Source organism: Fringilla coelebs, assembly GCF_963513975.1.
Source record: "Fringilla coelebs genome assembly, chromosome: 1".
Taxonomy (NCBI): Eukaryota; Metazoa; Chordata; class Aves; order Passeriformes; family Fringillidae; genus Fringilla; species Fringilla coelebs.
In genome coordinates this window covers 918,303-940,802 of record NC_140028.1, presented here as the reverse complement: position 1 = coordinate 940,802, position 22,500 = coordinate 918,303, and the positions used below count along the sequence as shown (strand labels likewise).

At 58.6% G+C, this 22,500-nt stretch overlaps 1 protein-coding gene across 1 annotated transcript in view; it reads right to left on the bottom strand.

The window, feature by feature from the left end:
- The window catches only part of LOC311158729 (myosin-6-like), a gene marked incomplete at its 5' end in the record, with an annotated part of 35,882 nt that overhangs the window by 3,534 nt on the left and 9,848 nt on the right, over positions 1-22,500 (bottom strand). The window contains 28 exons of the mRNA XM_084214315.1: positions 804-1,079; positions 2,642-2,767; positions 4,666-4,869; positions 7,345-7,653; positions 7,745-7,869; positions 7,949-8,114; positions 8,189-8,372; positions 9,339-9,535; positions 12,090-12,208; positions 12,316-12,442; positions 13,041-13,430; positions 13,783-13,873; positions 13,952-14,097; positions 14,197-14,373; positions 14,815-15,057; positions 15,156-15,284; positions 15,385-15,511; positions 15,596-15,732; positions 17,235-17,358; positions 17,440-17,557; positions 17,634-17,721; positions 17,847-17,920; positions 18,002-18,311; positions 18,455-18,625; positions 20,243-20,511; positions 20,594-20,732; positions 21,897-22,000; positions 22,113-22,211. Of these exons, the coding sequence (XP_084070441.1) occupies positions 804-1,079; positions 2,642-2,767; positions 4,666-4,869; positions 7,345-7,653; positions 7,745-7,869; positions 7,949-8,114; positions 8,189-8,372; positions 9,339-9,535; positions 12,090-12,208; positions 12,316-12,442; positions 13,041-13,430; positions 13,783-13,873; positions 13,952-14,097; positions 14,197-14,373; positions 14,815-15,057; positions 15,156-15,284; positions 15,385-15,511; positions 15,596-15,732; positions 17,235-17,358; positions 17,440-17,557; positions 17,634-17,721; positions 17,847-17,920; positions 18,002-18,311; positions 18,455-18,625; positions 20,243-20,511; positions 20,594-20,732; positions 21,897-22,000; positions 22,113-22,211 (4,769 nt within the window). The remainder of the gene's footprint in view (positions 1-803; positions 1,080-2,641; positions 2,768-4,665; positions 4,870-7,344; positions 7,654-7,744; positions 7,870-7,948; positions 8,115-8,188; positions 8,373-9,338; positions 9,536-12,089; positions 12,209-12,315; positions 12,443-13,040; positions 13,431-13,782; positions 13,874-13,951; positions 14,098-14,196; positions 14,374-14,814; positions 15,058-15,155; positions 15,285-15,384; positions 15,512-15,595; positions 15,733-17,234; positions 17,359-17,439; positions 17,558-17,633; positions 17,722-17,846; positions 17,921-18,001; positions 18,312-18,454; positions 18,626-20,242; positions 20,512-20,593; positions 20,733-21,896; positions 22,001-22,112; positions 22,212-22,500) is intronic.

Below are 22,500 nucleotides of genomic sequence, written 5' to 3'. Positions count from 1 at the left end.
CCATGAGCCACCTCGATGGTCCTATCTGTACCTGATCTCCATAATCCACCCAGGTGTTCTCACCTAAGCCTCACCTGGAAGCTGAGCTCCTTGACCCAACACCATGGTCTTATCCCCAGGGTCTCACCTGGTACCTGAGCTCCTTGACCCACCCCCATGGTCTCACCCCAATGGCCCCACCCCCATGGTCTCACCTGGTACCTGAGTCTCACCCCCATGGTCTCACCTGGTACCTGAGTCTCCCCACCATGGTCTCACCTGGTACCTGAGCTCCTTGACCCACCCCCATGGTCTCACCCCAATGGCCCCACCCCTATGGTCCCACCTGGTAGGTGAGTCTCCCCCCCATGGTCTCACCTGGTACCTGAGCTCCTTGACCCACCCCCATGGTCTCACCCCAATGGCCTCACCGCCATGGTCTCACCTGGTACCTGAGTCTCCCCCCCCTGGTCTCACCTGGTAGCTGAGCTCCTTGACCCATGCCCATGGTCTCACCTCTGTGGTCTCACCCCCACTGTCTCACCTGGTACCTGAGTCTCCCCCCCCCGGTCTCACCTGGTACCTGAGTCTCCCCGCCATGGTCTCACCTGGTACCTGAGTCTCCCCCCCATGGTCTCACCTGGTAGCTGAGCTCCTTGACCCACCCCCCTGGTCTCACCTGGTACCTGAGTCTCCCCCCCCGCTCTCACCTGGTAGCTGAGCTCCTTGACCCACCCCAATGGTCTCACATCCATGGTCTCACCTGGTACCTGAGTCTCCCCCCTCGGTCTCACCTGGTACCTGAGTCTCCCCGCCCGTCTCACCTGGTAGCTGAGCTCCTTGACGCGCCGCTCGGACTTGCGCAGCCCCTTGACGCTCTCGGCGTTGCGCTTCTGCTCGGCCTCCAGCTCGTTCTCCAGCTCCCGCACGCGCCCCTCCAGCTTCTGCAGCTGCTTCTTGCCGCCCTTGAGGGCCAGCTGCTCGGCCTCGTCCAGCCGCAGCTGCAGGTCCTTGATGGTCTGCTCCATGTTCTTCTTCATCCGCTCCAGGTGCGCGCTCGTGTCCTGCTCCTTCTTCAGCTCCTCTGCCATCATGGCCGCCTGCCCGCGGGGGGACGAGCAGGGGGTCTGCGGCACGTTCTCTGTGCTGGCCCCAGTGATGGGCCTGGTGGTGGCCCCTGTGGTGGCCCCAGTGATGGCCCCACTGATGGCCTCAGTGATGGCCTCAGTGATGGCCCAGCTGATGGCCCTGGTGGTGGCCCTGCTGATGGCCCCGCTGATGGCCTCAGTGATGACCCCAGTGGTGACCCCAGTGATGGCCCAGTAATGACCCCAGTGATGGCCCCATTTATGGCCCCACTGATGGCCTCAGTGGTGGCCCCGCTGATGGCCTCAGTGATGACCCCAGTGGTGACCCCAGTGATGGCCCAGTAATGACCCCAGTGATGGCCCAGTAATGACCCCAGTGATGGCCCATTTATGGCCCCACTGATGGCCTCAGTGGTGGCCCCTGTGGTGGCCCCACTGATGACCCCAGTGGTGGCCCCAGTGATGGCCCCATTTATGGCCTCAGTGCTGGACCCAGTGATGGCCCCTGTGGTGGCCCTGCTGATGGCCTCAGTGATGACCCCAGTGATGGCCCATTTATGGCCCCACTGATGGCCTCAGTGGTGGCCCCATTGATGGCCCTGGTGGTGGCCCCACTGATGACCCCAGTGATGGCCCCATTTATGGCCCCGCTGATGGCCTCGGTGCTGGCCCCAGTGGTGGCCCTGCTGATGGCCTCAGTGATGACCCCAGTGGTGGCCCTGGTGGTGGCCCCAGTGGTGACCCCAGTGATGGCCCAGTAATGACCCCAGTGATGGCCCCATTTATGGCCCTGGTGATGGCCCCAGTGATGTCCCTGCTGATGGCCTCGGTGATGGCCTCGGTGATGGCCTCACTGATGGCCCCGGTGATGGCCCCAGTGATGTCCCTGCTGATGGCCTCAGTGCTGGACCCAGTGATGGCCCCAGTGATGGCCCTGCTGATGGCCTCAGTGATGACCCCAGTGGTGGCCCTGCTGATGGCCCTGGTGGTGGCCCCACTGATGACCCCAGTGGTGGCCCCAGTGATGGCCCCATTTATGGCCTCAGTGCTGGACCCAGTGATGGCCCTGGTGATGACCCTGGTGGTGGCCCCAGTGATGACCCTGGTGATGGCCCCCATGGTGGCCCTGGTGGTGGCCCCAGTGGTGGCCCCATTGATGACCCCAGTGATGGCCCCATTTATGGCCCCGCTGATGGCCTCAGTGATGACCCCAGTGGTGGCCCTGCTGATGGCCCTGGTGGTGGCCCTGGTGTTGGCCCCAGTGATGGCCCTGGTGATGACCCCAGTGGTGGCTCCAGTGATCACCCCAGTTATGGCCCCATTTATGGCCCCGCTGATGGCCTCAGTGATGGCCCATGGGGTGGCCCTGCTGATGGCCTCAGTGGTGGCCCCACTGATGACCTCAGTGGTGGCCCCTGTGGTGACCCCAGTGATGGCCCCATTTATGGCCCCGCTGATGGCCTCGGTGCTGGCCCCAGTGGTGGCCCCGCTGGTGGCCTCAGTGATGACCCCAGTGGTGGCCCTGGTGGTGGCCCCAGTGGTGGCCTCGGTGATGGCCCCACCACAACACTCACATCAGTGATGGCCTTCTTGGCCTTCTCCTCGGCGTTCCGGCACTCCTGGACGGCCTCTTCCACCTCTGTCTGCAGCTGGGAGATGTCACCCTCCATCTTCTTCTTCTGGTTGATGAGGCTGGTGTTCTGGGGGGACAGGAGGCACCTCAGGAGGTGGCCCCGGGGCTGCTGTCCCCCCCCTCAGTCCCCACAGCTCTGCAGGGTGGAGGTCTTGGTGACACAGCAGAGAAATGGACACCACCCTTCTGCAGACCGGCCCAACGTTCCTTGGACCTTCCATGGATCGAGCCAACCTCCCCCAGACCAACCCAACCCTCCTGAGACCTCCAGGAGAAGGTGGCACTGTTGGATCCGGGTCAACTGGAGACATCTTGGGGGTCTCCAGCTCTGTGAGAGTTGGTCTTCACCACCCTAATCCAACCAGATCTTCCATAGACCAACTCAACCTCCTCCAACCAAACCCAACCCTCCTTGGACCTTCTTTAGACCAAGCCAACCTCCTCCAACCAAACCCAACCCTCCTTGGACCTTCTTTCGACCAACCCAACCTCCTCCAACCAAACCCAACCCTCCTTGGACCTTCTTTAGACCAAGCCAATCTCCTCCAACCAAACCCAACCCTCCTTGGACCTTCTTTCGACCAAGCCAACCTCCTCCAACCAAACCCAACCCTCCTTGGACCTTCTTTCGACCAAGCCAACCTCCTCCAACCAAACCCAACCCTCCTTGGACCTTCTTTAGACCAACCCAACCTCCTCCAGACCAACCCTTCAGGAGGAGGGGGGGATGTTGGGTCTGCACCACCCTGAGCCACCTTGAGCTCCCCAACCAACCAACCAACCAACCAATCAACCAACCAACCAACCAGCCAACCAACCAACCAACCAACCAACCAATCAACCAACCAATCAACCAACCAACCAATCAACCAATCAACCAACCAATCAACCAACCAATCAACCAACCAACCAACCAACCAATCAACGAACCAACCAATCAACCAACCAACCAATCAACCAACCAATCAACCAACCAACCAGCCAACCAATCAACCAATCAACCAACCAGCCAACCAACCAACCAACCAACCAACCAACCAACGAACAAACTAACCAACCAAGGAACCAACCAACCAACCAACCAATCCACCAACCAACCAACCAACCAACCAATCAACCAACCAATCAACCAACCAATCAACCAACCAATCAACCAACCAATGAACCAACCAACCAACCAAACAACGAACCAACCAACCAATCAACCAACCAACCAACCAATCAACCAACCAACCAACCAACGAACAAACTAACCAACCAAGGAACCAACCAACCAACCAACCAATCCACCAATCAACCAACCAACCAACCAATCAACCAACCAATCAACCAACCAATCAACCAACCAATCAACCAACCAATGAACCAACCAACCAACCAAACAACGAACCAACCAACCAATCAACCAACCAATCAACCAACCAACCAACCAACCAACCAACCAATCAACCAATCAACCAAACAACCAATCAACCGACCAACCAAACAACCAATCAACCAACCAACCAACCAACCAACCAAACAACAAACCAACAAACCAATCAACCGACCAACCAATCAACCAACCAAACAACCAACCAATCAACCAACCAACCAACCAACCAGCCAACCAACCAACCAACCAACCAACCAACCAATCAACCAAACAACCAACCAACCAATCAACCAACCAATCAGTCAACCAATCAGCCAACCAACCAACCAGCCAACCAACCAACCAACCAACCAATCAACCAACCAACCAATCAACCAACCAATCAACGAACCAACCAATCAACGAACCAACCAATCAACCAACCAACCAACCAACCAATCAGCCAACCAACCAACCAGCCAATCAACCAATCAACCAACCAACCAATCAACCAACGAACCAACCAACCAACCAACCAACGCTGTTTCTCCGGGACTGGAGCACCCCTGGATGGAGGTGGCCCCTCTCCTGGCAGGCAGGTGAGGTCTCACCTGTGAGTGCAGGAGCTGGACCCTCTCGCTGGCCTCGATCAGCTCCTGCTCGGCCAATTTCCGGGCCCTCTCGGTCTGTTCCACCAGGCCCCGCAGCTCCTCCAGCTCGGACTGCAGCAGGGTGTTCCTGCGCTCCACCATGGCCACGTTCTCCTTCAGGTCCTCCCCGACCCTTGCCGCGTCATCCAGCTGCAGCTGTGTGTCCTGGGGGTGGTGGGAAGGGGCGGTGGGTCCACCCGGCCATGGGGTGGTGGGAAGGGGTGGTGGGTCCACCCGGCCATGGGGTGGTGGGTCCATCCAGCCATGGGGTGGTGGGAAGGGGTGGTGGGTCTGCCCAGCCATGGGGTGGTGGGAAGGGGTGGTGGGTCCACCTGGCCATGGGGTGGTGGGAAGGGGTGGTGGGTCCACCTGGCCATGGGGTGGTGGGAAGGGGTGGTGGGTCCACCCCACTGTGGGGTGGTGGGTCCATCCAGCCATGGGGTGGTGGGTCTGCCCAGCCATGGGGTGGTGGGAAGGGGTGGTGGGTCCACCCCACTTTGGAGTGGTGGGAAGGGGTGGTGGGAAGGGGTGGTGGGTCCACCTGGCCATGGGGTGGTGGGGAAGGGGTGGTGGGTCCGCCCAGCCATGGGGTGGGAAGGGGTGGTGGGTCCACCTGGCCATGGGGTGGTGGGTCTGCCCAGCCATGGGGTGGTGGGAAGGGGTGGTGGGTCCGCCCAGCCATGGGGTGGTGGGTCCGCCTGGCCATGGGGTGATGGGTCCACCTGGCCATGGGGTGGGAGGGGGTGGTGGGTCCACCTGGCCATGGGGTGATGGGAAGGGGTGGTGGGTCCACCCCACTGTGGGGTGGTGGGAAGGGGTGGTGGGTCCGCCCAGCCATGGGGTGGTGGGAAGGGGTGGTGGGTCTACCCGGCCATGGGGTGGTGGGAAGGGGTGGTGGGTCCACCTGGCCATGGGGTGGTGGGAAGGGGTGGTGGGTCCATCCAGCCATGGGGTGGTGGGTCCACCCGGCCATGGGGTGGTGGGAAGGGATGGTGGGTCCATCCAGCCATGGGGTGGTGGGTCCACCCGGCCATGGGGTGGTGGGAAGGGGTGGTGGGTCCGCCCGGCCATGGGGCGGTGGGTCCATCAAACCAGCCCTGTTGGCTGGCGGGATCTCCAACACCCCAAGGTCTCCATGGACAGGTACCTTCAGGGCCTCAATGTCCCCGCAGACAGGTACCTTGAGGATCGTCCTACACCTCCACGTCCCACAGGACAGGTACCTCCTGCATCCCAATGTCCCTGGTGTACCTGGAGGTACCTGCTACACCTCCATGTCCCTGTAGAACCTTCAGGTACCTCCTGTACCTCCATGTCCCTGTAGAACCTTCAGGTACCTCCTACACCTTCATGTCCCCACGGACAGGTACGTTCAGGACCTCAATATCCCCACCTTCAGGTACCTCCTACCCCTCCATGTCCCCATGGGACCTTCAGGTACCTCCTATACCTCAATGTCCCCGTTGACAGGTACCTTTGAGTACCTCCTACACCTTCCTGTCCCAGTAGGACCTTCAGGTGCCTCCCACCCCTCCACACCACATGGACAGGTACCTTCAGGTACCTCCTGCACCTCCGTGTCTCCGTGGGACCTTCAGGTAACTCCTGTACATCCATGCAGCATGGACAGGTACTTTCAGGTACCTCCTACACCTCCATGTCCCCATGGGTCCTTCAGGTACCTCCTACCCCTCCACACCACGTGAACAGGTACCTTCAGGTACCTCCTGTACCTCCATGTCCCTGTGGGACCTTCAGGTACCTCCTGCCCCTCCACACCATGTAGACAGGTACCTTCAGGTACCTCCTGCACCTCCATGTTCCCATGGGACCTTCAGGTACCTCCTACCTCTCCAGACCGTGTGGACAGGTACCTCCAGGTACCTCCTGCATCTCCATGTCCCTGTGCGGCCTTCAGGTACCTCCTACCCCTCCAGACCGTGTGGACAGGTACCTCCAGGTACCTCCTGCATTTCCTTGTCCCCATGGGGCCTTCAGGTACCTCCAACCCCTCCACACTACATGACCAGGTACCTTCAGGTACCTCCTACAGCTCCATGTCCCCATGGGGCCTTCAGGTACCTCCAACCCCTCCACACTACATGACCAGGTACCTTCAGGTACCTCCTACAGCTCCATGTCCCCATGGGACCTTCAGGTACCTCCTGCCCCTCCACACCATGTGGACAGGTACCTTCAGGTACCTCCTGCCCCTCCACACCACATGAACAGGTACCTTCAGGTACCTCCTGCACCTCCATGTCCCAGTAGGACCTTCAGGTACCTCTTGCCCCTCCATACCATGTGGACAGGTACCTTCAGGTACCTCCTACCCCTCCACACCACATGAACAGGTACCTTCGGGTACCTCCTGCATCTCCATACCGCATGGACAGGTACCTTCAGGTACCTCCTACACCTCCATGTCCCCATGGGTCCTTCAGGTACCTCCTACCCCTCCATACCACGTGGACAGGTACCTTCAGGTACCTCCTGCACCTCCATGTCCCCATAGGACCTTCAGGTACCTCCTACACCTCCATGTCCCCATGGGACCTTCAGGTACCTCCTACCCCTCCATACTGCGTGGACAGGTACCTTCAGGTACCTCCTGCCCCTCCACACCATGTAGACAGGTACCTTCAGGTAGCCCTGCAGAGCCTTGACCTGCTTCTGGGCCTCGTTGGCGCCGCGGTTGGCGTGGCTGAGCTGGATCTCCATCTCGTTGAGGTCGCCCTCCATCTTCTTCTTCAGCCTCAGGGCCTCGTTGCGGCTGCGGGTCTCGGCGTCCAGCGAGGTCTGCAGCGACTCCACCACGCGCAGGTGGTTGCGCTTCACCTGCTCCATCTCCTCCTCCTTCTCGCCCAGCTTCCGCTCGTACTCCGCCTTCACCTGGTTGAACTCCAGCTGCGCCCTCAGGATCTTCCCCTCCTCGTGCTCCAGGGAGGCCTGGGGAGGACAGAGAGGACCTTGAGGACCGCAGAGCGTGGGCGTCCCGCCAGGAGAACGCGGGGATCGGGTGGGACGGGGCTTGATCCACCTCAGCCTCTTCCAGAGCAGCCTGGAGCTCCAGCTTCTCGGCGTCCAGCTGTTTCCGGACCTTCTCCAGCTCGTGGATGGATTTGTTGCCAGCGCCGAGCTGCTCCGTGAGGTCCGAGATCTCCTCTGCCCAGGTGAGACCCCGTCAGACCCCGTGGGAACGGGCGGGGAGCGCCCAGGTGGGCGGAGGGACCTGTGGTGTCACCTTGGAGATTCTTGTTCTCCCTCTTGAAGGTCTCCAGGTGCTCCAGGGACTCCTCGTAGATGTTCCTCAGCTTGAAGAGGTCAGTGCTGAGGGCCCTGGCCTCCTTCTGGGACGCCTCCAGCTCCGTCTGCGACTCCTCAAACTTCTGCTTCCACTCGGCCAACACCTGGGGACAGCCAGGTGTCACCCCGCAGCCACCTGGCCCCACCCAGCCGGCCCCAACCTGCCACACCTGCCCACCTTGTCAAAGTTCCTCTGTTTCTTGTCCAGGGCAGCGGCGGCCGCGTTCGACCGCTCCACGTCGGCCATCAGGTCCTCGATCTCGTTCTGCAGCCGGTGCTTGGTCTTCTCCAGCGAGGAGCACTTGGCGTTGACGGCCTCCACGGCCTCCTCGGCCTCCTGCAGCCGCTGCGCCAGCTTCTTCCTGCCCCAGGGACCACCTGGGGTCACCACCTGGGCCAGGTGGGGCCACTCGAACCTTCTCCCACCCAGCCATTGGCCGAGGTTCTTCTCTGCAACTCCTCTACCGTCGCCAGGGCACTCTACCTCCTCCAGGACCTTCTCCTGTGGGTGGTCTCCACCCCTCTGACCCCACAGGAGCTCCACCCATGGGGCGATGACTTAACCTCTTAAACCTCCTAAACCTTCTCCAGTGGGTGGTCTCCACCCTCATCCCACAGAAGCTCCACCCCTAGGGAGGTGACTCAGCCTCTAAAACCTTCTCCAGAACTTTTTGCGGTGGTTTCCACCTCCCCAACCCTACAGAATCTCCATCTATAGGGCAAGACTCACTTGTCCTCCTCCAGAACCTTCTCCGGGGGCGATCTCCACCCCTCTGACTCCACAGGAGCTCCACCCACGGGGCGATGACTTAACCTCTAAAACCTCCTAAACCTTCTCAAGTGGGTGGTCTCCACCCCTGACCCCACAGGAGCTCCACCCATGAGGAGACGACTTAATCTCTAAAACCTCCAAAACTTCTCCAGGGGGTGATCTCCACCCCTGACCCCACAGGAGCTCCACCCACGGGGCGATGACTCCTCCAAACCTTCTCCAGAACATTCTCCCAAGGGTGATCTCCACCCCTCTGATCCCACAGAAGCTCCACCCATGGGGTGATGACTAATTTAGACTTCTCCAAACCTTCTCCAGAACATTCTCCCAAGAGTGACCTCCACCCCTATGACTCCACAGAAGCTCCACCCACGGAGCGACGACTTAACCTCTAAAACCTCCTAAACCTTCTCAAGTGGGTGGTGTCCACCCCTGACCCCACAGAAACTCCACCCACAGGGTGATGACTCCTCCAAAACCTTCTCCAGAACATTCTCCCAAGGGTGATCTCCACCCCTGACCCCACAGAAGCTCCACCCACGGGGCGATGACTCACTTGGCCTCCTCCAGCTCCTCGGTGCGTTGGATGGCGTCTGTCTCATACTTGGTCCTCCACTGGGCCACCTCGGAGTTGGCCTTGGAGAGCGCGCGCTGGAGCTCGGCCTTGGCCTCGGTCTCCTCCTCGTACTGCTCCCGCAGCAGGTCCCCGTCGTGCCGGGCCGACTGCAGCACGTGCGCCAGCGCGTTCTTGGCCTGGGGAGGAGAAGGTGGCACCTGGAGGTGACTCTGGGTCACCTGGAATCCTCTTGGGTGTCTCCAGCTCAGCAAGAGCTGGTCTTGGTCACCTCAACCCAACCAGACCTTCTGCAGACCAACCCAACCCAGCTTTCCTTGGAGCCTATTTAGACCAACCCAACCTTCCTCAAACCTTCTGCAGACCAACCCAACCTTCCCTACACCTTCAGGAGAAGGTGGGACCATTGGATCCAGGTCAACTTGAACTCCTTGGGGTGTCTCCAGCTCAGCAAGAGCTGGTCTTGGTCACCCCAACCCAACCAGACCTTCCCCAACCCAACCCAACTCTTCTTGGACCTTATTTAGACCAACTCAGCCTTCCTCAAACCTTCTGTAGGCCAACCCATCTTCTTCCAGATCAACCCGACCTTCCCTACACTTTCAGAAGGTGGGACCATTGGATCCAGGTCAACTTGAACTCCTTGGGGTCTCTCCAGCTCAGCAAGAGCTGGTCTTGGTCACCTCAACCCAACCAGACCTTCTGCAGACCAACCCAACCCTATTTGAACCTTCGAAAGACCAACCCAACCTCTCTTCAGACCAACCCAATCATCCTTGGACCTTTCATAGACCAACCCAAGCTCTTCCAGATCAACCCAACCTTCCCTACACCTTCAGGAGGAGGCGGGACCGTTGGATCCAGGTCAACTTGAACTTCTTGGGGTGTCCAGCTCAGCAAGAGCTGGTCTTTGTCACCCCAACCCAACCAGACCTTCTCCAACCCAACCCAACCCAACCCAACCCAACCCAACTCTTCTTGGACCTTATTTAGACCAACTCAGCCTTCCTCAAACCTTCTGTAGGCCAACCCATCTTCTTCCAGATCAACCCAACCTTCCCTACACCTTCAGAAGGTGGGACCATTGGATCCAGGTCAACTTGAACTTCTTGGGGTGTCCAGTTCAGCAAGAGCTGGTCTTTGTCACCCCAACCCAACCAGACCTTCTCCAACCCAACCCAACCCAACCCAACCCAACCCAACCCAACCCAACTCTTCTTGGACCTTATTTAGACCAACTCAGCCTTCCTCAAACCTTCTGTAGGCCAACCCATCTTCTTCCAGATCAACCCAACCTTCCCTACACCTTCAGAAGGTGGGACCATTGGATCCAGGTCAACTTGAACTTCTTGGGGTGTCCAGTTCAGCAAGAGCTGGTCTTTGTCACCCCAACCCAACCAGACCTTCTCCAGACCAACCCAACCCAACTCTTCTTGGACCTTATTTAGACCAACTCAGCCTTCCTCAAACCTTCCATAGTCCAACCCATCTTCTTCCAGATCAACCCAACCTTCCCTACACCTTCAGGAGGAGGCGGGACCATTGGATCCAGGTCAACTTGAACTTCTTGGCATCTCCAGCTCAGCAAGAGCTGGTCTTGGTCACCTCAACCCAACCAGACCTTCTGCAGACCAACCCAACCTTATTTGGACCTTCCAAAGACCAACCCAACCTCTCTTCAGACCAACCCAATCATCCTTGGACCTTCCATTGACCAACCCAAGCTCTTCCAGATCAACCCAACCTTCCCTACACCTTCAGGAGGGGGCGGGACCATTGGATCCAGGTCAACTTGAATTTCTTGGGGTGTCCAGCTCAGCAAGAGCTGGTCTTTGTCACCCCAACCCAACCAGACCTTCTGCAGACCAACCCAACCCAGCTTTCCTTGGAGCCTATTTTGACCAACTCAGCCTTCCTCAAACCTTCCATAGTCCAACCCATCTTCTTCCAGATCAACCCAACCTTCCCTACACCTTCAGGAGGAGGCGGGACCATTGGATCCAGGTCAACTTGAACTTCTTGGCGTCTCCAGTTCAGCAAGGGCTGGTCTTCGTCACGCCAACCCAACCAGACCTTCCCCAACCCAACCCAACTCTTCTTGGACCTTATTTAGACCAACTCAGCCTTCCTCAAACCTTCTGTAGGCCAACCCATCTTCTTCCAGATCAACCCAACCTTCCCAACACCTTCAGGAGAAGGTGGAACCATTGGATCCAGGTCAGCTTGAACTCCTTGGGGTCTCTCCAGCTCAGCAAGAGCTGGTCTTCATCACCTCAACCCAACCAGACCTTCTGCAGACCAAGCCAATCCTCTCCAGACCAACCCAACCTTATTTGGATGTTCCCAGACTGACCCAACCCCTCTTTAGACCACTTTAGACCAACCCAATCATCCTTGGACCTTCCATCGACCAACCCAAGCTCTTCCAGATCAACCCAACCTTCCCTACACCTTCAGGAGGAGGCGGGACCATTGGATCCAGGTCAACTTGAACTTCTTGGCATCTTCAGCTCAGCAAGAGCTGGTCTTTGTCACCCCAACCCAACCAGACCTTCCCCAACCCAACCCAACCCAACCCTGCCTGGACCTTCTACAGTGGAACCCCCTGTAGATAGAACCACCGCAGATGGACCCAGCTAACCCCACCGGACTGAACCGGTGACCACCAGGGTGAAGGACACCTGTGACCCACCTGGACTCCCCCCAGGTCTTCTCACCCCCCCCAGACCCCACCTTCATCTCCTCCTCCAGCTGTCTCCGCAGGTCCTCCAGCTGCTGGGTGTAGGACACCTTCCCGCGGGTCAGCTGGGACACCAGCGCCTCCTTCTCCTCCAGCTGCCGCGACAGCTCACCTGCACGGGTGGGCGGGGCTTCAGGTGTGGGCTGGGGGTAAGGTGGGGTAGGGGATGGGGGTGCAGCTGTGGGGCGGGGGGTGAGGCCGCCCTGGGTCGGCTCCCACCGTTCTCCGTCTGCAGCTTGGCGCGTTGGGTGTTGGCGTCGTTGAGGACGCGCTGGGTCTCCTCCAGCTTGGCCAAGTGCTCGGCAGCCTGGTCCTCCATGGAGCGCGACACCTTCTCCATGGCCACCTGCAGGGAGGGGCCAGAGGAGGGTGGGGCTGGAGGCTACAGGGGAGTGGACACGCCCCATGGCGTGAGGTGCCCAAGGCCAGGCTGGACAGGGCGTGGAGCCACCTGGTCTGGTGGAAGGTGTCCCTGGGGGGGCTCCACCCAACCCTGCCCTCAAACCATCCCAACCATGTGGAGAGTCTTCATTTCAACCCAACTCAGGTCAACTCAGCCATGTGGAGACTCTCCAGCTCAACCAGCTGAAGGTTCTTCAAAGCAACTCAACCCAACAAGGTGGACACTCAACCCAACTCAACCAGTTGGAGAATCTCCAGCCCAACCAGCTGAAGGTCCTTCAAAGCAACTCAACCCAACTCAACCAGTTGGAGACTCTCCAGCCCAACCAGCTGAAGGTTCTTCAAAGCAACTCAACCCAACAAGGTGGACACTCAACCCAATTCAACCAGTTGGAGACTCTTCAGCCCAACTTAACCCAATCCAGCCTGGTCTAGTGGAAGGTGTCTCTCTCCGAGGGTTGATGGAACTGGATGATCCCAGCAGTCCTGTCCCACACAAACCATCCCACGATTCCCTGCTGTCCATCTCAACCTCCTCCTACCTTAGACTTGATCAGCTGCTCCACGTTGGCACTGAGGTCATCCAGCTCCAGCTTGAGCTCGCTCTTCTCCTTCTCCAGCTTCTGCTTGACGCGCTGGAGGTTGTCCAGCTGCTCGCCCAGCTCGGCCACGCTGTCGGCGTGTTTCTTCCTCAGCGCGGCCGCCGTGGCCTCGTGCTGCAGCGTGGCCTCCTCCAGGTCCCGCCGCAGCTTCTGGAACTCCGCCTCACGCTTCTTGTTGAGCTCCAGCTGCGCCGAGGTGGCACCCCCGGCCTCCTCCAGCCGCTCGCTGAGCTCCTCCAGCTCCCGCGACAGCTCCGAGCGCTGCTTCTCCACCTTGGCCCGGCCCGTGCGCTCCGCCTCCAGCTCCTCCTCCAGCTCCTCGATCCGCGCCTGCCAGGTGAGAGGGTGCTGGGTTGGGGTCCACCCGACCCCTCCGCTCAACCCAACCCAAGCAGCTTTGGGACACTTTAATCCAATTCAACTCGACCCAACCCGAGCAGCTGGAGCCCATGCAGGTCAACCCAACCAGTTGGAGACTCAACCCAGCCCAACCAGCTGGAGGCTCTTCAACCCCACCAAAACTGACCCAGCTCAGTGGAGCCTCTTCTACTCAGCCCAACCACCTTGAGAGTCTCCAACTCAACTATCAGGTGGAGTGGAGCCTCTTCCACTCAACCCAACCAAACCACCTGGAGGTGCTCCAGTTCAATGCAACGAGACACAGATCCAGCTTCCCCCCCACCTGTAGTTCCTTCAGCTTCTTCTGGAGCTGCAGAGCCAGCGCCTGCTCGTCCTCGATCCTGCTGTTCTGCTGGTGGATCTCAAACTCCTTCCTGTGGAAGAAGCGGGGACAAGTGAGGCCTCACCTGTGCCCCTCAACTGGACCTCATGACAGGGGGATCCAGCCTCACTTCTTGAGCTTCTCCTCCAGCTGCTGTTTGTCATTCTCCAGATCCATGATGTTCTCCTGGGTCAGCTTCAGGTCACCTTCCAGTTTCCTCTTGGCCCGTTCCAGGTCCATGCGGATCTTCTTCTCCTGCTCCAGGGAGCCTTCGAGCTGTGCAGGAGCACAGAAATGGGGAGAAACCTCAAGTTCTGCTCATCTTTGCCCCAGAAGTTCCTCAGCAGGGCCTGGGGTGGGATCAGCCACACTCACATCGTCCACTTGCTGTTCCAGCTTGACTTTGCCCTTAGTCAAGGTGTTGACCTTGTCTTCCTCAGCCTGCAGGTCGTCCAGCGTCTGCTGGTGGGACTCCTGCAGAGCCTTCTTCTCCTTGGTCAGCTTGGCAATGGTCTCGTCCAGCCCTGCCATCTCCTCCGTCAGGTTCTTGACCTGTGGGAGAAGGGTCCAGCCTCCAGCTCAGTGCCAGGGTGGGGCAGAGTTGGGGGAGGTGGACGTTCACCTCATCCAAAGAGGTTGTTTCAATGCAGGAGAACCCAAAGGACTTTGGGTCTTCCCAATGAGCCCAGCCCAACCAGAAATGGATCTTCCCAACCTGCCTCGGGTCTCCTCAACCCAAGCTAACAGATCCCATCCAACCTTGGGTCTCCTCAACTCAAACCTCAAATACCTCATGTCTTCTCAATCCACCTCAACCATCCTTGGTCATCTCAGCCCAACACAACCCAACCCAACCCAACCCAACCCAACCCAACAAGTTTTATGCCTCACCAACCCAACCCAACCAGCCTCGAGCCTCCTCAACCCAACCCAACAAGGCTGAGAAGACTCAAGTCTCCTCACCTTGAGGCCAAGGCCTCTCCCCATCCTCACCTTGTTCTCAGTCGCGTGTTTCTCCTTCTCCACCTTGGCCAGGGTCAGCTCCAGGTCATCAATGTCCTTCTTCAGCTCCGAGCATTCGTCCTCCAGCTTCCTCTTCTTGGCTGTCAGCTCGGCGTTCATCTCCTCCTCATCCTCCAGCCGTTCTGTCAGCTCCTTCACCTTGGCCTCCAGCTGGATCTTGTTCTTGATCAGCTGGTCACAGCGCTCCTCGGCGTCATTCAGGTTGTCCTGCTCCTGTTGGGGCAGAGGTGGCAAGTGAAGCGGGGTTGCCCCAGGTGTGGTGGGGGGCGGTGGTCACACCTGTGAGGTGGTTTTGGGGTGATCTGACTCACAGCCTGCACTTGGAGCTGCAGGTCGTTCTTCTCCTGCAGCATGGAGACCATCTTCTCCTCCAGCTCCTTCCGCCGCGACTCCGACTTCTCCAGGGCGTCCTTCAGCCGCCCGTACTCCTCCTTCATGTTCTGCTCCAGGAGAGCCCGAGCGGGTCAAAGACCCTCACCCAACACCCCCCAGACCATGCTGGTGGTGGTGGTCCCAGCCTGCCCAGCCCACCCTTCCCACCTGCATCTCCTTCTCCGTCTCCGCGCTCTTCAGCAAGGGCTTGATCTTGAAGTAGAGCTTCATCCACGGCCAGTTCTTCACCCCCATGAAGGCCCGGAGGTTCCACTGGATCACCAGCAGCGCGTCCCTGCGAGGAGGAGGAGGAGGACACAGGTGCCACCACGTGCCCGGCCAGGTGACCAGGTGAGCAGAAGGCCCACCCCTGTCTCACCGGCGCTCCACGATCTTCTTGAACTCGATGCGCATGAGCTGCCCCCGCGCCCGCGCCTGGATGCGGGTGATGATGCGGGACAGGCGCTCGTCCCGCATCTCCTCCAGCTGGCCCAGGAGCCCTGCCTTGAAGAACACCTGAGGGGAGGGAGCAGGTGGGGAGAAGGGGGTGGGACCATGAGGTCCGTGTCCACCTCGGATGGTGGCACCACAGGGAACAGAGATGAGGGCATGTCCCCACGGTGTGTCCGAAGGGGTTGGGGTGGGTGGAAGGACAGGGTGGTGTCTGGGTAGATGGACAGATGGACACAGGGATCATGGGACTATAAGGACTGTGTCCACCTCGGATGGTGGCACCACAGGGAACAGAGACCATGGGATGTCCCCACAGTGTGTCCAAAGGGGTTAGGGTGGGTGGAAGGACAGGTGGTGTCTGGATAGATGGACAGAGGGACATGGTGATCACAGGGCCACAAGGTCCATGTCCACCTTGGATGGTGGCACCACAGGGAACAGAGACCATGGGAGGTCCCCACAGTGTGCCTAAAGGGGCTGTTGTGGGTGAAAGGACAGGGTGGTGGTGGTGTCTGGGTAGATGGACAGATGGACACAGGGATCATGGGACCATGAGGTTCGTGTCCACCTTGGGTGGTGGCACCACAGGGAACAGAGACCATGGGATGTCCCCACAGTATGTCCAAAGGGTTTGTGGTGGGTGGAATTATGGGGTGGTGTCTGGGTAGATGGACAGATGGACACGGTGATCACAGGACCATGAGGTCCATGTCCGCCTCGGATGGTGGCACCAGAGGGAACAGGGACCGTGGGAGGTCCCCACAGTGTGCCCAAAGGGGGTGGGGTGGGTGGAAGGACAGGGTGGTGTCTGGGTAGATGGACAGATGGACATGTTGATGGACAGATGGACACAGGGATCATAAGGTCCATGTCCACCTCAGATGGTGGCACCACAGGGAACAGGCACCACGATATCTCACCCAGTGGGATCAAACTGGTTGTGGTGGGTGGAATTGTGGGGTGGTGTCTGGGTAGATGGACAGATGGATATGTTGATGGACAGATGGACACAGAGATCATGGGACCATGAGGTCCATGTTCAATTTGCATGGTGGGACCACAGGTAACAGGGACCATGAAATCAAACTGGTTGTGGTGGGTTGAATTATGGGCTGGAGTCTGGGTAGATGGACAGATGGATATGTTGATGGACAGATGGACACGGGGATCATGGGACCATAAGTTCTGTGTCCACCTCGGATGGCGGGACCACAGGGAACAGAGACCACAGGATCCCCCCACGGTGTGCCAAAAGGGGTTGGGGTGGGTGGAAGGACAGGTGGTGTCTGGGTAGATGGACAGATGGACATGTTGATGGACAGATGGACACGGGGATCAGGGAACCATAAGTTCCATGTCCACCTCGGATGGCGGGACCACAGGGAACAGAGACCACAGGATCTCCCCACGGTGTGCCCAAAGTGGTTGTGGTGGGTGGAAGGATGGGGTAGGGGTCCAGAAGGAACAGATGGACATAGGGAGGGACAGATGGACATGGGGATCATCGGATCATGGGTCACAGCACATGGAGGATGGTGGGGCCACAGGGAACCACGTGACCTCACCTTGGTGTGCCCAAACTTGTACTGGTTGTGGTCGATGTCGATGGAGCCCAGGAGCTTCTCGGCGCCCTTGCGGCTGTCGATGAACTGCCCCTCAGGGATGGCCGCGGGGTTCAGGATGCGGTACCTGGGGGGCAGAGAGGACGTGACCCCTGAGCTCAGCCCCGGTGGGGTTGTCCCCCCCTCCAAACCCGCCCCGTGTCCCCACCGCTGGCGGAAGTCCCCGTAGAGGATGCGGTTGGGGAAGCCCTTGCGGCAGATGCGGATTCCCTCCAGGACCCCGTTGCAGCGGAGCTGGTGCATGACCAGGGCATTGTCCATCACACCTGGAGGGGACACAGGTGAGGGGTCAACCACGAGCCACGCCCACGCCCCAACTTCCCATCCCCACCCTCGGCTCACCCGGCTCCTTCCGCTCGTTTGGGACGAGGCAGCGGACGAAGTGGGGGTGGGTGGTCTTGAGGTTGGCCATCAGCTTGTTGAGGTTCTCCTGGGGAGGAGAGGGGAGGGTGACCAATGGGAGAGCAGGGGAGGGGCTGGGGGTGGCGGGGCCACCCTCTACACCAGGGGTTGTTCTCCCCCTGCCCCACAGCAGATCCACTGTGGGTCCCTCACCCGGTGCAGGGCTGAGACCGTCTGGAAGGAGGAACCTTTCTTCTTGGCTCCTTTCCCCTTCCCGCTGTCACCGCCTGCGGAGGAGAGCGGTGGGACGAGGTGGGAACAAGGACAACTCCTGTGGGAGCTGTCTTCTTCACCCCTCCATCACCCACCAGAGTCTGCCCCGGCGTAGTTGGAGAAGAGGTGGGCCAAGAGCTTGAGGGCGGATTTCTGGTAGAGCCCCACCACCGTCTCGTTGAGGGGGTCCTTGTTCTTCTCCAGCCAGCCCAGGATGTTGTAGTCCACGGTGCCGGCGTAGTGGGTGAGCGAGAAGTGGGCCTCGGACTTGCCCTTGACGTTTCGTGGCTTCCCGAAGTTGGCCGACTTGCCCAGGTGGTTGTCGTAGAGTTTGGACTTGAAGGTCATGTCCGAGGCCTTGGGGAACATGCACTCCTCCTCCAGGATGGACATGATCCCCATGGGCTGTGGGCAAGCAGGCCTCGTTGGCCGGGAAGGACACCAAGGACAACCCAAAGGCACTCCTAGGGCACCTGAGGGGGGTCCAGCTGGACGGACCCTCCTCTCTCAGCCCCCTGAGCCCCTGGAGGTGCTGGGGGAGGTGGCACCTTCTCGATGAGGTCGATGCAGGCCTGCAGGTCCATGCCGAAGTCGATGAACTCCCACTCGATGCCCTCCTTCTTGTACTCCTCCTGCTCCAGCACGAACATGTGGTGGTTGAAGAACTGCTGCAGCTTCTCGTTGGTGAAGTTGATGCAGAGCTGCTCGAAGCTGTTGAACTGGAGGAGGAGAGGGAGAGATGGGTGAAGGAGTCCATGGGGTCAACTCAACACCCAATGGGGCCGACTGAGTCAATGGGGTCAACTGGGCCCATGGAGTCAACTCAAACCCAACAGGGCCAACTCAACACCCAACAGGGCCAACTGAGTCCATGGGGTCAACTCAACACCAACAGGGCAAACTCAACACCCAACGGGGCTGACTGAGTCAATGGGGTCAACTCCACATCCAATGGGGTCAACTGGGCCCATGGGGTCAACTCAAAACCCAATGGGGCCGACTGAGTCCATGGGGTCAACTCAACGTCAACAGGGCAAACTCAACACCCAACGGGACTGACTGAGTCCATGGGGTCAACTCCACATCCAATGGGGTCAACTGGGCCCATGGGGTCAACTCAACACCCAACGGGACTGACTGAGTCCATGGGGTCAACTCCACATCCAATGGGGTCAACTGGGCCCATGGGGTCAACTCAACGCCAACAGGGCAAACTCAACACTCAACAGGGCTGACTGAGTCCATGGGGTCAACTCCACATCTAATGGGGTCAACTCAACACCCAATGGGGCCAACTGAGTCCATGGGGTCAACTCAACACCCAACGGGGTCAGCTGAGTCCATGGGGTCAACTCCACACCCAATGGGGCCAACTGAGTCCACGGGGTCAACTCAACGCCAACAGGGCAAACTCAACACCCAGTGGGGCCAATTGAGTCCATGGGGTCAACTCCACATCCAATGGGGCAAACTCAACACCCAGGGGGGGCAATGGAGTCCATGGGGTCAACTCAACACCCAATGGGGTGAACTCAACACCCAGTGGGGCCAATTGAGTCCATGGGGTCAACTCCACACCCAATGGGGTCAACTGAGTCCATGGGGTCAACTCAACACCCAACGGGGTCAACTCAACACCCAACAGGATAGCTGAGTCCATGGGGTCAACTCCACACCCAATGGGGTCAACCGAGTCCATGGTGTCAACTCAACACCCAAAGGGGTCAACTCAACACCCGGGGGGGCCAATGGAGTCCATGGGGTCAACTCAACACCCACAGGGCAAACTCAACTCCCAACAGGGCCAATGGAGTCCATGGGGTCAACTCAACACCTGACAGGGACAACTCAACACCCAACAGGGCCAGCTCAAGGCTCAACAGGATCAACTGAACACCCAGTGGGTGGGGTCACAGCGATGCCCAATAGGATGGACACGGCCAATCTGACACCCAGTGGGGTGAAGACAATGTTGAATGGGATCCATGGGGTCAATTCAACATCCAGCAGGGTGAAAGTGATGCCCAGTGGGGGTCAACAAGGACAACTCAACACCCAATAGGGTCAGCAGAACGTCCAATGAGATCAGGGGGGTCAGCCTGAGACCCAAAGGGCTCCAAACAACACCCAGCGTGATCAAGAGGGTCAACTCAACACCTAAAGGAGTCAATGCCCAATGGGATCAATGAGGTCAATGCAACACTCAGTGACATCAACACAAAGACCCAGATTCCCACCCAAGGTCACCATGAAGCTGAAGGAGAACCCCTCAACACCCAGCTGGCTCGACGCCACCCCTGCAAGGCCCAATGCCACCGCCCCACCTCGAGCCTCACATCAAAGATCTCGAAGCCAGCGATGTCCAAGACGCCGATGAAGTACTGCCGCGGCTGCTTGGTGTCCAGTGAGTTGTTGATCCTCACCACCATCCAGTTGAACATCTTCTCGTAGACAGCCTTGGCCAAGGCCCCGATGGAGTAGTACACCTGCTGGACGCTCTGCCCCTTGGTGACGTACTCGTTGCCCACCTTGACGCGCGGGTGGCACAAGCCCTTGAGCAGGTCGGCCGAGTTCAGCCCCATCAGGTAGGCGGACTTGTCGGCATCTGTGGAGCGGGAAACACCTGGTCAGGTGCCACCTCACCTGGGGACCCCTCCTTGACCTGTCACCCCCTCGCCCCGACCCGCCTTCGGTGCCGTCCGGCTCTGCCTGCTCCTCCCGCTGCTTCTGCTTGAACTTCATGTTGCCGAAGTGCATGATGGCCCCCGTCAGCTTGTAGACGCCGGCCTTCTCCTCGGCCGTGAAGCCCAGGACGTCAAAGGCGCTCTGGGAGGGGTGCAGGAGGTGAGGGAGGGGCCAGGTGAGGGCACAGCCTCTGCTGGTCACCACCTGTGATGGCCACCACCTGTGATGGCCACCACCTGTGATGGCCACCACCTGAGGGTACCTCCCGCTGTCCTTCCCCCTTGTTGGCCCAGGTGGCCAATGGGGACATGTCCAGCCATGTGTTTGTCTTCTTAAATGACTTGCCCATGGATTAATTAATTAATTATTAATTAATTAATTCATTCATTCATTCATTCATCCATGGGTTCATTTGTTCAGCTCAGGATTCATTTATCCTGGATCCACCCATCTGTGGACTCATCCATCCATAGATCTGTCCATTCTTCTGAGGACTCATCCATCCATGGACTCATCCATCCATCCATCCGTCCGTCCATCCGTCCATTTCAGAACTTCATCCATCCAACCACGGACTCGTCCATCCGTCCATCCATCCATACATCTCTCCACCTCTCCATCCATCCACCCATGGACTCATCATCCATCTCTTCATCCATACACAGATCATCATCCATCCATCTCTCCGTCCGCACATCCATCCATCATTCATCCATCCATCCATCATCCATCCATCCATCCATCCATCCATCCATCCATCATCCATCCATCATCCATCCATCCATCATCCATCCATCCATCATCCATCCATCATCCATCATCCATCATCCATCCATCATCCATCCATCATCCATCCATCCCCACATCCATCCCCCATCCATCCATCCATCATCCATCCATCCATCCATCCATCCATCATCCATCATCCATCCATCCATCATCCATCCATCCATCATCCATCATCCATCCCCCATCCATCCATCCATCCATCATCCATCATCCATCCATCCATCTATCCATCCATCCATCATCCATCCATCCATTAATCCATCCATCCATCCATCATCCATCCATCCATCATCCATCCATCCATCATCCATCCGTCCATCCATCCATCATCCATCCATCCATCCACCATCCAACCATCATGCCATCCATCCACCATCCATCCATCATCCATCCATCCATTAATCCATCTATCTCTCCATGGACTCATCCATCCATCCTCCATCTGTCCATCCGTCCATCCATCCATCCACCCACCCATCCCTGGACTCATCCCTCCCTCCACCCCTCCCCGCTCACGTCGGTTGCCAACAGCTCCTCGGCGTCGTCGATGGAGGCCACGGTCACCTCTCCCTGGGACACATACCCGTAGTCGTAGGGGTTGGAGGTGACCAGCAGCATCTCTGGTGCGGGATGGAGACACCTCTGAGCGCTCCCAGTCCCCTCAAACCACCCCAAATTTTGGGAGGAGGGGGGAGGGAGAAGCCCCGGGGTCACGGGCGTGGCCCAGCTCACCCAGCAGCTCCGGCTTCTTGTTGGAGAGGATCTGGTAGAAGATGTGGTAGTTCCGCTCGGCCTTCAGCTGGAAGATGACCCGGGACTTCTCCAGGAGGTCTGGGAGGGTGGATGGGGAGAAGGGGGGATGAGGAGAGGGATGGAGAGGGAATGGTGGGGTGAAGAGAGGGAAAGATGAGGAGATGGAGAGATGAGGAGATGGAGAGATGAGGAGATGGAGAGATGAGGAGATGGAGAGATGAGGAGAGGGAAAGATGAGGAGATGGAGAGATGAGGAGATGGAGAGATGAGGAGATGGAGAGATGAGGAGATGGAGAGATGAGGAGATGGAGAGATGAGGAGAGGGAAAGATGAGGAGATGGAGAGATGAGGAGAGGGAAAGATGAGG